Source organism: Catharus ustulatus, chromosome 6 (assembly GCF_009819885.2).
Source record: "Catharus ustulatus isolate bCatUst1 chromosome 6, bCatUst1.pri.v2, whole genome shotgun sequence".
Lineage (NCBI taxonomy): Eukaryota > Metazoa > Chordata > Aves > Passeriformes > Turdidae > Catharus > Catharus ustulatus.
Genome location: NC_046226.1, coordinates 15155665 through 15170863, shown reverse-complemented (window position 1 = coordinate 15170863; position 15199 = coordinate 15155665). Strand labels below are relative to the sequence as shown.

General features: G+C 43.6%; 2 protein-coding genes across 2 annotated transcripts in view; both read left to right on the top strand.

Annotated features, from left to right (window-relative positions):
* The first annotated feature begins 124 nt into the window (after window positions 1-124).
* LOC116998228 (glutaredoxin-related protein 5, mitochondrial-like) lies at window positions 125-7790 on the top strand. The gene is made up of 2 exons (XM_033063717.1): window positions 125-479; window positions 6419-7790. Exons 1-2 carry the CDS (start codon window positions 167-169, stop codon window positions 6595-6597), a joined length of 492 nt encoding a protein of 163 aa, XP_032919608.1. The 5' UTR covers window positions 125-166; the 3' UTR covers window positions 6598-7790.
* Window positions 7791-9558: 1768 nt separating this feature from the next.
* LOC116997377 overlaps window positions 9559-15199 on the top strand; it is a 104750-nt gene continuing 99109 nt past the window's right edge. The window contains exons 1-3 of the mRNA XM_033061955.1: window positions 9559-9719; window positions 12883-13007; window positions 13080-13286. Of these exons, the coding sequence (XP_032917846.1) occupies window positions 9559-9719; window positions 12883-13007; window positions 13080-13286 (493 nt within the window). The remainder of the gene's footprint in view (window positions 9720-12882; window positions 13008-13079; window positions 13287-15199) is intronic.

Below are 15199 nucleotides of genomic sequence, written 5' to 3'. Positions count from 1 at the left end.
GCAGGGTTGCTGGGCGGGACACGGCCCGCTGTATCTCGCTATTGGCCGCGGGTGCTGATTGGCGGGTGCCTGCGCCTATGCGGGAGAAGCTCGCCGGCCGCCCGTCGCGCCGTGCGCCAATGGGCGGGCGGTGCGGGCGCGGTGCGGCGGTGCCGGCGGCGGGGCGATGAGAGCAGCGGTGCGGACGGGGTGGCGGATCGGAGCCGCTGCCGCCGCCGCTCTGCGGGGCCGGGCTGGGCGCCCGCTCAGCCAGGCGGCCGGGGAGGGCGGCGGCGCTGAGGGCGGCGGTGGCGGCGGCTCGGGGTCGCGGGAGGCGGTGGAGCGGCTGGTGCGGGAGCACCCGGTGGTGGTGTTCATGAAGGGCAGCCCGGCGCAGCCGCTCTGCGGCTTCAGCAACGCCGTGGTGCAGATCCTGCGGCTGCACGGCGTGGAGGATTACCGCGCCCACGACGTGCTGCAGGACCCCGACCTCCGCCAAGGTCAGCGCCGGGCCGGGCCGGGGTCACCTCCGGGCGCCGCCTCCCCGGGGCCTGTGCAGCCCCGGCCGGCTCCTGCTGGGGGGCAGAGCCGGGGCCGGCTGCCCTTGGGAAGGGCTCTCGGGAGCTGCAGGGATGATTTAACACTCCTGATCTCGGGAGCTGCAGGGATGATTTAACACTCCTGACCTCGGGCACTGTGGGGGCGGCCCCTGCCCCCTTGTCCCAGCTGTAACTTGCCTCGTCTTGCTTTGCTGTGTGGGCTGGGCTCTGTTCTGTTTAACGAGGCATCGTGGGGAGAAGGGCAGGGGAGCTGGGGAAGGGTCTGGAGCCCATGTCCTGTGAGGAGCGGCTGGGGGAGTTTGGCGGTGTTTAACCTGCAGGAGTGCTATGGTGCATGGCACGGGTAACATTATTATTCTCTACAATTACATGAAAGGAGGTTGTAGCCAGTGGGGGGAATCGGCCTCTTCTCCCAGGCAACAAGCAACAGGACGAGAGGACAGTTATAAGTTGTGCCAGGGGTGCTTTAGGTTGGATACTAAGAGGAATTCCTTCACAGAAAGGGTGATAAGGCATTGGGACGGGCTGCCCAGGGAAGTGCTGGAGTCACCGTCCCTGGAGGTGTTTAAGGAAAGACTGGACATGGCATGTAGTGCCGTGGTCCTGTTGACAAGATGATGTTCAGTCGTGGGTTGGACTCGATGATCTCAGAGGTCTTTTCTCACCTAATTAATTTTGTGATTCTGTTTGGGTATTAGAACTGGAAGTGTATTGCAGAGACGTGCCATTGAAGTTGCTGCCCAAACGCCCTGGTTTGGTTTTTGTGACCCTCCCCGTGTTCAGGAGGTCTCAGTTATCAGCATAGTGCAGTTGTGTGTGTAGGGTGATGATTGGAGATCAGGCTCTTTGTGCCACGCTGCCTCCCTGGTTCAGAGATAGAGAGCTGCTTTAAAGACCTCTGAAATATTTAATTATCAAAAGACCTCTGAAATATTTCATTATCAGCTTTTGTCTTCCCTGTGAACAGTATGGTGAAATTTCATGTATGACTTTGGCTTGTGCTACTTCATTCCCAGCTGGTACTGCCTGCTGGGATTCTCTTGATAAAGTACAAATTTATGCACACGAAATACTTCGTAATGGTTTCACCATTACTGCACAAGTGGTAGTAGCTATTCAATATAAAGTTTTTTTTTGCTTGTTGTGGAAAGCTAGTTATCTGTTCTGGTAATGCTTTTCCTCTTTCCCTCTTCAATGTGCATAGCTGACTGTTGAGGTTTTATGTGGTTATTTGAGAAACTTTTAAAACAAAACATGTATTTACAAGTACGTAGTAATTAGTCTTGTAGGTATGTGGCATTAAGAGCTCTTGCCCAGAATACACTAAAATGTGCTGTAAAGCCATGTGCTGGCATGTATCAGATGACTTTGTTCTCCTTTGTTTTTGGTGTCATCTGACTAACTCAGTTCTTCATTAGCTCTTAGCTAAGGCTGATTTTCCCAGTCCTTGTTTGCTTTTCAATTCACTGCTATAATAGTTGGTATGGTATAAAAGCTTAGGTATTGGAATTTCTGTGCAATGACATCTTTTGTTAATGAAGGTTGGTTTTGTTCATGTAAATCTTCCTCTGCCTTTGCAAGTGAACGAATCATGCTAATTTTCTAAACTTTGTTTACATATCAGAATTTATTAATTGTACAGTTTACTAGAACAAGCTCTTACCTCTTCCCACAACTCATAAAAGGAGGAAACAAAACCCTGAAATCAAACCATCAGCATTTCACTTTTGGTTGAGGGTGCTTTCCTGAGCCTCTGAATGGGCAGTGCATTTATAAATTATAGTCTCTGAGCACTTGACCATGTGAATAGACAGTATTTTCTTTCTGTGTAACTTAAATTTTTCCTCCGCATGCACTCGGACTTGTGCTATGTAATGAGAGAAGTTATTGCCTTCCTGGCTACCAGAGCTTTGAATTGAAATTAGTGTCTTGATCCAGCCCCCCAGTGTCTAAGCTACATAGAATGCAGTTACAGAGTACCCTTGCACAATATCCTGCTGCTTCTCAGGTGCTTAAAGAAGTTGTTCTGTTCCTTTCCATGCACCAGCTTTGGCACCTGCCCAACTGTGCAGAGGGCCAGCTCAATTTATTAACTGGATCACTGGGGCTGCAAGTTGAAGTAGCAGTTTGTACTGAGCTGAGTGCCAGAGCCGGCATGAAGAAAGGAGCTTTGAACAGTTGGGGAACAATACAGCTGTTTTTAAGGGCAGCAGAATTCTTGTACTGCTTAAACTGTATTACCTTCTGCACCCTGAAAAGCCAGGATGTACCCGCTTCTGTGGGTGGCAGTCTCTGACAGAGAAGAGGACAAGGCTGCTCAAAGTTGTAGTTCTCTAAGTTCCCAGTTGTATTTCAGCAGTGACTGCCTGAAGGCCAGGATCTGGCCTCAAGTACCAAACAGATAGGCAGCATGTGAGCCTTTCCTAGGCTGCCTCTGTGAATGTAATCTGCACTGCATGCATGGGGGCTAGTGAGGGGGTGTGGAGCCTTTAGCTGTGAAAGTATTAAGTTCATCAACAAAAGACTGATCTGCAAGGAGATTGCTGTATGAGAGCTGGCCACAGCTTTGTGTTCACCTGAACCTAACTTCAGTGTTTGAATATATGTGTGCTTATACATTTGTAGTAGGAACAGGCTGTTGGAGAAAGGGTAATTCAGGCTTGTCTGGTTTGCTTGTTGGTTTCTTGCCTGTATCTATTGAAACACCTTATTTTTAGCTAGTTATAGTTCAATTGGTGGAACGTACCCCGTGCTAAAATGTGACAAGCTGTAAAGCTGGAACAACTCCCCTGCTTGCCTCTTTACCTAAAACCTCAGATCTGTGAAATTTATTAAACCAAATTTATTGGTATTCCACGTTATCTATCTGAACATGAGCTGAAGATACACTTCCCTGTCACAAATCCTTCTTATCAAAGATGGTTTAAGAGACCTTGGCACTCTTGGGCCCCCTGGCAATTAATGTTTCTCTAAGCTGGCTCTCAGCTGATGGACAGTGTTAGTCTGATCCCAGTCACTGAGGCAGAGAAGTTTAGGATTACATACTGGAAAATTGGTGGTTTAAACTGCTGGGGTAGTTCACTCTCAGACCATTTTCTTTGTTGTCTGTACATTATCTAAGCATGGCATGCTGCCAATCAGGTGTTCTTAATCCTTTCTTGCACCCTTGGCTAGCCTTCCCTCAGTAAAGCTTGTATCAGTGCTCATGGTGCTCAGGCTTTGGAATAGGCTGCACAGGAAAGTGTTGAATCTCCATCCCTGTAAGTGTTTGTGGATATGACATTTGGGGGTATGGTTTACTAGTAAATGATGGGGCTGAGTTAATAGTTGGATTCTATGATTTTAGAGGCCTTTTCCAACCTTAATGATTCTGTGATGTCCATGAAAATGTGTTGCTTTTCTGGAACAAGTATAGTAGGAATGAGTGTTGCTTCATTCAGTTCTTTGATGTGGCCCATGCTTCATTAGTGCTAATGCTGCCAGGAGAGGCTGAGAATTGGTAACTGAGCTGGAGAGAGGGGTGGGAGTGTGCTGGGTACCCATTTCAGCTCTTTGCTCTCAGCTCTTTGCACCGATCCTGGTTTTACAGTTTCTTTAAATGTGCTGCCACAGCTATCAGACTGAGCCCCTGACCTGTGGAGTGTGTTTTTCCAAAGTAAACAGTGGTTCAGGTCAGAGGCTGCAGCTTCTGAAGTTCAGCAAGGAATCAGAGAGGGAGGGATGGAGATCCCTTGGGGTCATCACAAACATGCATCCTGAGTGCTGCAAGCATAGCCCAGGCTACCTTGCTTTAACACCACTGCAGCAGTGTCAGTAGCTGCTGCACTGAGGTGAGGCTTGGGTGCCCAGTGGAGGGAGTGTTCAGTGTGTGACCTGGGAGAGCCCCAGCACAGAGGCATTTAAAGCAGCTTGTCCAACACATGAAATGTAGCATGCAGAGCAGCTGAGCTTGATGGTATTCTTATTTTTATCTGAAGCTGGATAGGTCCTTGAAAGTACTGTCAGTGCTTGTATGTGTGTGCAGTTGGGTCCTTGAAGAAAATATTTCTGTGAAAGAATTATTGGTGTAAATATTATCTTGGAATGCTCATTAGCAGTAGGTTTATTATGCAGAACCCTTGGTTTTCAATTCATGTTTAGCATTGCAGTACCTTAAGAAAAATGAGCCCTTTCATGTCTGCAGTGATGACCAGAGTCATCCTTAGGCATGTCTTAATCATGGAACACAACTTTTCATTGAAACTTCAATGGGTTAAAAAATATTTAGGACAGTTTAAGCACTTTTGAGTACTCAAAGGTGAAAAAGCATTTAAGAAAATATTGCTGAGTGCAAATTGACATCAAAGCTTAGAAGTTCTGCAAACTGAGGAAGAAGTTACAAGTGGTGATGATGGAGGTTATATGGTTATGGGTTCTCTTTGGCCTTGATATATATGCTACACTTTCTGTTTTGGGCTTATAAAACATTGGTTGTCCATGCACAAAATCTGAAGTCAGAATAGAATCTCTTAGTGGTTAGGAACATTTAGTCACAACAATCTTTTTTTTAAGGTTATTATTTTAGCGGATTTTTAAAGCATGTTATATTTGGCTAGGGGGAATTATTAGCTATGTTGCATCTTTTATACATTAAAGTAACAATCTCATTGTGTATTTTTGCACTTACACATATTTATTAAAAAAGAAAGTGGTTTAAGTTCCAAAAAAGCAAGCGTAACTTCCTTACATGATTATTTTTTTACCTTGAGTATTTTGGGTTTTGTCTTTCTTGTCTCTAGAGACTAAAACATTTTCTAAGGGGAAAACAAGTTCTCTTGTGCTATCAGCTACTCAGGTCTAATATTTGTTGACGGAGAATTGGCTTCTGAGATGAGTGGGCTCTGATGTTCTGAAAAGGTACCTCTGTAGATTTCAGTTTGCTATATGGGCTTTCATGCCTTTGGCAGAAAAATTACAGGTACTGCATGTTGAAAATACATAAAAATGTTGAATTCAAAACTTGTCATCTAATCAGATTTTTGTGGTTGTTTTATAAAAATAGGCAGCAGTAGATTTTAGCTATTTCCTCTGCCACAGAAATAATGGCTATGTGTGAAGGGTCATTTAAAAAGGGGCAAATTAGGTATGAAGATTCTTCTGTATAACTTTTTGTGTGATGTCTGAGTGCAAGCTGGTTTCAGTCTGTATCAGCTGATCAGTTTATATTTTGAGTGGTCTTAGATTTGCCTTCTATGAAGTATAGTTTTAAACTTTAATTCTGTACTTCATAATTGTGACTTGAGCTGTGTTTTGTTAAATGAGTACTTTTAAAGAGACTTCAGCCTTTGTGCCCCTCCCATGTGCTGTAAGGTCTGGCATTGAAAGATAAAGCAATTTGAAATTCATAAGGCCTCTACAGGGGCAAATGTATCTTGCAATTGAAATTGCTGGAACAAGTGTAACTGTATGAGTTCAGTAAGAACATAAAATATTTTAAAATCCCTCTGAGAAATATAACAAAGTAAACAGTTCTCAGTATTTTTCAATACTTCTCATTTCTGTAATTGATTGAGAGAGTCATGTTTTCTTGTTGGGAGTAAAAAGAGATGCAGTGTTTTTCCAGTTCCTGCTTGAAGTCAGTATAGGAGCTGACTCCATATCTTTCAACCCACCTCTTTGAGTTGGGGTGAGAAACAAACCTAACTCTACCGTAGTTGTTTTTTTTGTTTTTTGGTTTTTTTGTGGTAGTACTTGTCTTACATAGATATCTTTTTTGCCTTTATGAGAAAGAAAATAAAATATCAGTGGTAGATTCAGGTGGAAGCAATGCATTCCTTTAAAAATACCATTCCATTAAGAGAGGAGGGGAAACCTCTAATAATTGTTTTTTTCTTATTCAGGAATAAAAGACTACTCCAACTGGCCTACCATCCCACAAGTGTACCTCAATGGTGAATTTGTTGGTGGCTGTGATATACTCCTCCAGATGCATCAGAATGGAGATCTTGTAGAAGAGCTGAAGAAGCTAGGAATCCGTTCAGCGCTTCTGGATGCTGAAAAAGACCAAGAGAAAAAATAAAATGAGCAAGAAAAATAGCTGTGACAGAAATACAGCAAATCTTCAATAAGAACTTGTTACCCATAAAGCCTTACATACTTTAGGTCAAGGAAGGCATCTGTCTGAACTGACACTAAGTGAATGTCTCTTAGCTCATGGTAAATGTAGTGATCTTGGTATTTTGTTTTATGGGTATTGTGAAAATTTGAGTATAACCACTGCACTGTAAAGCAAACATTTGTGAACATTTGTGTTTTAAAAAGTTCACTTCGAAAAGCGCTCTTCTTCATTGAGGTGGGAGTAAACCAAAAGAACTAATAATATTTTTATGGATTTTACATGTGTGATTCTCTGTTCTTTAATACCTGAACCTATACAAACAGCATTTGCATTCCCTTGCTTCTCTTGACAAAGCATTAAGTAATAGTGCATCTGTTTTCTGTTTAATTCCTGGTGATAAGAGTTCCCAAGAGCCTGTAAAACCTGTGTAATCACATACAATATTGTTTTCCAACAATATAGGAGGAAAAAAAAGATTATATGAGAGTGCATGAAATATACTTTTATTCCAAAGGGTAAAAATAAACAGAACTTGTACAAATACATATATAGTGGTCATTATTACTTTGAAACTTTCTGATGGCTTTTAAAACTGCTAAGAATTGTGCCTAAATATTTTATAAAACCTTTTCTACCTCTTGCAAAACAGCTTTCCCCCCTGCTTGTATACTTTGTGTATGGCAGTTCTATGTCAGGGCTAAAATGTGGAAATTGTTTAAGACTTCAGTATTCTAGCTTGAAATAGTACAGGAGAATACTTCAGTTATTACTGTAATCTTGTATTATTTGCTTGTTATCTTTTTATATTTGTTGTGTTTCCAAGTGTCTTCTCCTGACTGATGAGCTTAGGAGAATATAGTCTTCAGACATGGGATTTGCAGGTTAAATGTTCATGTGGGTAAGATGAGTGCAGCAGAGAGGTTACTGAATAGATAAATATTTCTCTGTGAAAAGTCTCTGAAATGTTCAGTACCTACCTAACCACATTTCTCTAAATGAAAACAAATTATATTAACCAGTGTAGCTTCAGCTCTACAGCAATACTGCGAAGGTTAAAAGCTAACCAAGCTGTTTTTAAATGCAGTTTAATTATTGTAGACCACTCTGCATGTGATTTAGGCAAATGGTTGGAAATAAACTATGTTTTATGTTAATTGTCTGCAGTAGTTGCTCTTTTTTAAATGTCTAATGAAACTGATACTACTGTTGATTTGAAGCCTAAGATGTTTTCTACTGCACAGGATATAAAATGTGTTCTGGAGAAAGAAGAAATTATAAATGGTCAGTGAAAGATGAGAACAGGACTGGAACCTGGAGACAGAAGAGATTTGATGCAAGTTCTGGTTCTAAATCTCTCCCACCCACTTGAGCAAGCAGTGGAGAAACTACACTAGAACATTCTGCACAGGAGGTGCCATCCTGTTAACAGTAAGCTTGTGTAGTTGTAATGCATTCAGGATCAGCAGGATGTAATACGTGTGTGTGTTGTGTGTATTCACTTGGTCACCACAGCAGGTCCGAGGAGGTCACTGTGTGACCACTGAGTAGGAGGAAGTTCTGCTTGGGACAGTCACTTGTGGCTGTCAGGCATGGAGGTGTGAGTGCAAGATTTTCTCTGTTCATGTGCACATCACATCATGCAAAACTTAAGGTATCAATGAAGGTTTGTTGTGAACATTTGAATTCAGATAAAATGAACTTTCTTATGGCTAATCACAAGTAGATTTTGCCATTCTGAATGCAAAACAAATTTTACATTCTCTAAACAACGTTTAGAAAAAGAAGTACATTTCAAAAGTCTTTGGTTATTCGTGTCAATCTATTGAAAGGAATGTAACCAGTAAACAAAAAGATAATGAAGAAAGTTTAATTATTTTCTGCTTCAATAGCTAAGTCTTAGTCTGACTACTAAATAAATCTATTTAAAAAAGAATCCCCCAAATTTGCTGTTGCGTAGCTCTCTAGTTTTCTGCACAAGCAAAATATTTTTCAGTGTTATCTGCCAGCAGTTTAACATAAAGGGAACTTCAGCGTTGTCAGGTAGCCTCCATCTATGCAGCAAAATTTTTCTCCCAGCATGAGTTCCTGCTTTTAAAAACCATGGAAGTATTTCTACTTTCTTCCCCTTTTTAGATTTTAATTACTTGATTAAACCTTTGTATAACATACATAGTAGTCTTATATATCAATCTCTACCTGACTGGAACGTGTTATTGAGCAAGTAAAAGCAACAGTGATTCCATAAAGAGCGTGTGACCAAACCACAGTGGGGAATGAAACTGGGACTTCTGCCTGCATTCCCATGCAAGCTGCACATTTCCAGCCAATGCGTACATGAGTGGTCCTTCTACATTTATGAAAACGATCATGTTAAACCAGCTGCAATAAAAGAGTTATCATCTACTTTAATTCTAAACTTCAGATACCCACAAAGAGCTTTATTTTGTTGTTGGTTAAGACTATTTTCCCCAAGAAGCTATTCTAGGGGATCATTTTAGATGGGCAATATTGTGCACTCTGCCCATCCTCCTCTGCTGTCCCTCAAACTAGAGGCAAAAGGGAGCATGTGCTTCTAATCCCAAAGGGATGCCACAGATAAACTGATTTTTTTGAGAAAAAACCTTATGCCTCTCTTGAGAGATTTGCACCTGCTTTTCTCATGTTCTTAGGCAGTGGGGGAAGGCAGCTGATAATACTGGAGTATGGGGTGACAACCAGTGTGTGTGCTGAGCTAATACTGGGGGGCTGGTGCCAGCTGGAAGGATCCATGAGGAATCCTTGGCCAGGAGGATGTGGCAGGTTCTGCAGAGGAAAGGGTGAATTTTTTTCTCCCCAGGAGGAGCAGCTTGTCACAGGAGGTGAGGGAGGGAGTGGGGGAAGCTGCTACATCTGTTTGTTCTGCCTAGGTTCCTCTGCTGTAAAATGAAGATGAAACAGGTAATAGTGGTCAAGAGTGACCCTCCTCCTTGGGGAGGCCGATGGAAGTTGCTGAGGACAGCCAAGAGCAAAAATGGGGACCTGCCCTTGCCATCTTTGGTGAAGAGAGAGGCAAAACTGCCTGGTCTTGAGCTGAGTCTGCTGTGGTAAGGATAGGGCAGGCGGCAGGGCTGTGCAGAAACGTGGCCACCTGCAGGGCTTCTGTGGATTAAGGTTGGGCATGTGGAGCAGCCAGTCCCATTCCTGCTCTTTGTGCTGTGTGTTGTGCCAGGCAGGAATTCCAGCTGGCTGCTCCTCTGGTGAGATGCTGCTACATCCATCTTGGTTGGATTGCACTGCTGAGAGCTTACAGTGAGAGAGCTGTGAATGTGTGTAAACTTATGTGGGATTGTTATTCTATTGTAGGGTTGTAGTATGAGCATTTGCCAAACTGGAAACCATTCCATAATTATTTACATTTTATTCTGAGGATGCCCTTGGTGTTGCTGCTGTGTTAAAAGGCTGAACTGAGTGGGCCAACCTATCCATCAGATCATAAATTAAGATAATCTTTTGTATTTGCTATTTCATTTGATATGAAACACGGTGCTTTGGCTTAAGCAAATGAGATTGTTCATATTCCAAAGCTGATCTACTGTCTTAAACCTTCATTAAAGTATAAGGTTTCTTTGCTCATCTTGAACTGGTCCTGGTGAGGAGCAGAAGGGAAGCAGGTTGCAAACACTTGCTATTGTGCTGCTAGTTTTGTGTTGGGAGCATTAAAATCACTTAACACGAAAGTTGTTTTCCTGAGAAAACAGCTGTTAACAGCTCAGGGCATATTAACATGTTACATGGCAAGTGTGTTCCTTTATTTTGGTCTCACAAACATGTAGGCTTATTTTCATGTTCTCACTGAGTTCTCTGGTTCTCTTTAAAGGTAGGCTAGAAATCTTTGGCAGGACTTTTCTGAGAGTCTGTCAATACTAACAAAGTACACAGAAAACAACCAAGCTTGAGAATATGAAATCGAAGAATTTTACCAAGGAAAATATCTCCTGAGCGGTCACCAAGAATCCCAGTAAGACTCTGGCAGTGCCTGCATCTAAGAAGGGCAATATTAAAAAGCAGAGCTGGCAACCTGATCAATAAATCCCTGTCTAATCTGATTTGCATGTCCCTTCTGCAGAAACCAGATCTTACATAGGGTTATTCAATACCCATATTACAGGACTGTGGAAGAAAAAACCTCTCATTAGTTACAAGATAGGTGTCACCTGTAAATTAAGGAATCTGTAGCAAAGGTGGAAAGACAATAAGGAAAGGTAAAGAGAGTGGAAAGGGTTTGGATTGTTAGTGCTGGTTGATGGGTGGTAGGTCAAGCTTGCTTTTTGGCTGAAAGAATTGAGATGAACACACTGCTCTGTAAAGGGTTGTGGTTCATTATCTGGTTTTGGCTTTTCCTTTGGGATGCTGCTTGTTTCGTTTAATAGCTCTGTCAAAGCAGTGCTGTCTCTAATGTGACCTGATCATGGCTATAGAAAGCCCTCACTGATTTAATTACTTGAGGCCTTTCCTGGAATCTCCCAGGGAAAGCAGGTTTTAGTTACACAGAAAATAGGACTGAAATGGCTAAGTGGATTCAGGTTTTATTTTCAACAATTATTTTTACTCATCCAGCTTCTTGTTATTCCTTGTTCCTCTGGAAGTAAGGGAGTAGGCAAAGGAAAGAGCAAAGGGTTTTTGTTAGAAAGACCATGGTACTCCATAAAATCCATGGTAGTCATAGGGTGCAACTGAGATGAATGTACAGTGCTGTGTGTAATCAACAAGCATTTGAGGATATGAGCAATTTTTGAGGATCACATCTTAACTGGACTATAGAAATGCTGGCAGAACAGCAGGCTGATGGCTTATACTCCCCTTTCAAGAAGAAACAAAATCCTTTAAGGGTGACTTTTATTCTCAAATGACATTAATGTTTTAATACCTTTAGTATCAGAGTAAATAAACAAACATACTTAAAGATGGAGGGAGTCACTGGAAACGTTTTTCTAGAAGTAGAAATACATGTAATCTCCAAAGAACCTTGTTTACCTTAAGTATGTGTAGGTGGTGATGGTTTGCAATTACCTAAGAAGAATCCAAAGGCCAAGTTCAATATGAATTTTGAAACAACTTTGCCACTATAAGATGTCAATTTATCAAACAACAGGGAAAATTATTTTTTTCATTTCAGTATTGCAGCAGTTTTATATAAAAATCCATGAGACTGCTCCTGCACAGGTCCAGGAATGTGTTGTCTGCATTTATAGTTACCCTCCTAACTTACAGCTTGCATGAGGGATCTACTTAGTATCTTTTAAAGATGAGCTTCTGTAAAAATTTCCCAAGCATTTAACAGTAAATTAGTTATAAGGGACTTTAGATGAATATTGAATTTAAAAAAAAAAAATCATTGACTTAAACTTTTTGGCTTATTATATAAGCACAGCCTTCAAAGCATGAAGGATTTTATCTACAATTTAGCCTCAGAACAGTGAGACAAACCTTCACTTTGCAGACTAATGAAAACTGAAATACAGAAGTGATTTGTTACTTGTATGGTAATAGCTATAGAGAGAATAACATTTTGGAACCTTTAGTCTTAAACCTATGATCTAGAGAGTGTAAACCACATGCTCTTACAGGGTGTATCTCAACAAGCATCTTAGAGCTTTCAAATACACACTACAAGGAGTATCTTTGAAATAGTACTTGTCAGACAGATTTCCCCATTGAATGGTAATACTGTGAAATGTACTGGTTTTGCTCTTTTCCATCATTTCACTTGTCTAAACAGCTCTTCAAGCAGATTTTTTTTCTTTAAGAAAATACAGGCATTCTGTGAGAAGCAGCACTTTTTGATTACTTCAAAGAGGATGTGCTCCATGAAGACTGGGTACATATTTAAACCTTCTCAGCTCAGGAAGGGAGCAGATTTGGGGCTGGTATTCAAGAATGCGTGGTGCCGCAGATATAAAAAAATATACAGATTCTAGAATTCTTCAGTATTTCATTTATTTACATTCGTCCGTGATACAAGCAATAGGATGTGAAAGGAAATGTTGATAGCACCTGAGAAGGCAGCAAATAAACGAAAGACGTTGATGGCAGAGGGAAGCTGTGGAGGGTCTTCCCGGGGAGATGCTCGGGCTGAGCGGCGAGGCCACCCAGGAGATGGTGCTGTTGGACCGGCAAAGCGGCACAGCCCTGACCCAGAAGCATCTTTCAATGCGGTCCTCCCTGTTTTCCATCTGTGTTACTCTTTGGGGTCCTGGTTTTCTTTAGGGAGAAGGTGTCGGTGTTAGCCAGGTCCGCTGTGCGATGCCATTCCCATCCAGCCAGCCCTGCGCCCTCGGTGGAGATGACGGCAGTGCTTGAAGGCGATGTTTTTCGCCGGGACTGCGTGGCTGGTGAGATGGTAACGCCGAGGCGGGGAGCAGCTTCCCAGCTCGCTGCCCTCGCCGGAGCCGCCGCCTGAGCAGCGCCGTGCCCCGCCGGGCGCTCGCAGCCTCGCGTGGGGAGCAGCGCTGTGCCCGCTCCGGGGGCTCCTCGGGGACCGCCAGCCTCCCTGCCGCCTTCCCTGCCCTGCCAGCCGCCCTGCCAGCCTCCCTGCCAGCTCCTCCGCCCTGCCAGGCTCCTGCCCTGCCAGCCTCCCTGCGCCATCCTCGGCGCACACGTGCCTGGCCCAGGTAAGCGCCAGGGCGGCTCTGGGGGCGCGCCCGGGGCGAGCGCGGCTCCGGGAACCCGCCCGGGTCTCTGTCCCGGCACCTGCGGGCGCCAGGGTCTGCGGGCGGGCCGGGGTGGGAGCACTGCCGGTGGAGAGGGGAATTTGGGGTTCTTTCGGTCCAGAGTGTCTCAGCAGAGCGAGAGGTCAGAGGGTTGTGGTGACGTTTTCTGTCGATTTGCTGTTTTGTTAGCATCCTCTCATCTCATTTGGTTCAGGGGCTTGAAATCTGGCCAGAAAAGGAAAAGAAACAGGTTAGTGGATGCCCTGGGAGTGACTGTAGCAACAAGAAGCCACCAGACTGGTTACTTGAAGAATATTTAATGGAAGGGAACATCAAAGGCTTTTCCCCAGTTGCAGGAGGGTTTCTGTCTCTGAGCACCCCTGCATATGTAACCAAGCAGTGACCAAGGTTTCATATGTGATATAAATTTAATCACCCAGTTCTTGAGCCTAAGCTCTTCTCTGTCTGAATGGGTACAACCAAAATAAGATCTTTCTACTTGCAGGTAGAGAGTCCAGAAGCAAACCTCCTGCAGGTATCTGGGCGGGTTACAAGGCTTCTCTAATTGCACTGTGCTGTGAGCGAGCCATTTTGGGATTGCTGCACCCATTTCTCTGTGGCTGAGGTGAGCATGGCCAGTGGTGGAGGAGATATGGCTGCTGAGGAAAGGGCCATCAGAGCGAGGATGGCCCAACCTCCTTTGGAGTAGAACCATTGGGGAGGCCAGTGGTGAAGGGATTTGAGGGTTGTGTCTGTTGTGCTGCATTTCTAGTCCTCTCTTTTAAAATCATCAACAGCAATTCAATGGCCAGTGGTAGGATTCTATTTTTTTTTTCTTAATAAATGGTTTAAAGCTCAGCTGACATTTTGTGGGGGCTTTTGCTACATGAGTAGTGATTTGGCATGAGCTGGGTAGGGAAGTAATTGAGAAGCTCTGCTGTGCAGCCATGCTTATGTGTGTCACCAGAAGGAAACCAGAAGAAAATACTAATACTAATAAATACTAGTACTAGTACTAGTACTAATACTAATACTAATACTAATACTAATGCTTCAGGAAGTAATATAACAAGCCCAAAGCAAGCCTGTTCAAATTCCTTTGCTTTTCATGTGAACTTGTGGTACAGCTCAGCTCACTCTGCCAAAAAACTGTCAAGTTTTCAGGCAGGAGCTGGGTGTTCCTTGGGCTCTGAGCAGGAGATGGCTCAGGCCACCACTTGAACATCATCCCACACATCTCTGTCTCAGGAAGATAAGCTCCTCCTACATATTGAACAGGAATCTCAGCAGGCACCAGACAGTAAGTTACACACTTTGTTTTAGGGACCATTTTGCACTGAGCTCATGGATAAAATAAAGTGCTTAGGATCAGCACGCTGACTCAAACCTAGGAGATGTCTCTGCTCTGAGACCCCAAACCACCAAGCTATAGTGTCAGGCCTCCTTCCAGCCCAGGAGCTTTGCAGTTCTTTCTGAGCCAGGTACCCTGTCCCAGCAAGTGGAAGGGTGTGCCCTCTTCTCCCCTAGCTCCCTGCCAGGTGGCCAAGTGCTTCATTTGAGATGGGCAATAATGGCTTGACCTCCCTCCCATGCAGCCTTTCCATATCTGGAAGAAAGTACTCTAATCACTGCACTATTGCAGACAAGCAGTTTGCAACACCATGTTGCTACTGGTATGGATTACACACTGCAGGTTTTCCAGATACTGTCCAATTACTGCCTTTGGAAAGCATTAAAAGAGGGGTAGGTGCCTTTTTTTCCCCAACCTGGGCCAGAGCCATAAGTCAGTGTGAAATTTCAGATCAAAATGCCACCTCTTTTTAGGTCCCTACATCCTGATATACTGATTTTTGGTTCTTAATCAATATGCAGGA

What these genes read in the sequence shown, in the direction of transcription:
- LOC116998228 (XM_033063717.1), top strand. Translation starts at nt 167, where the DNA reads ATGAGAGCAGCGGTGCGGACGGGGTGGCGGATCGGAGCCGCTGCCGCC. An exon ending in GGACCCCGACCTCCGCCAAG is followed by an intron (nt 480 to 6,418) that starts GTCAGCGCCGGG and finishes TTTCTTATTCAG; the next exon opens with GAATAAAAGACTACTCCAAC.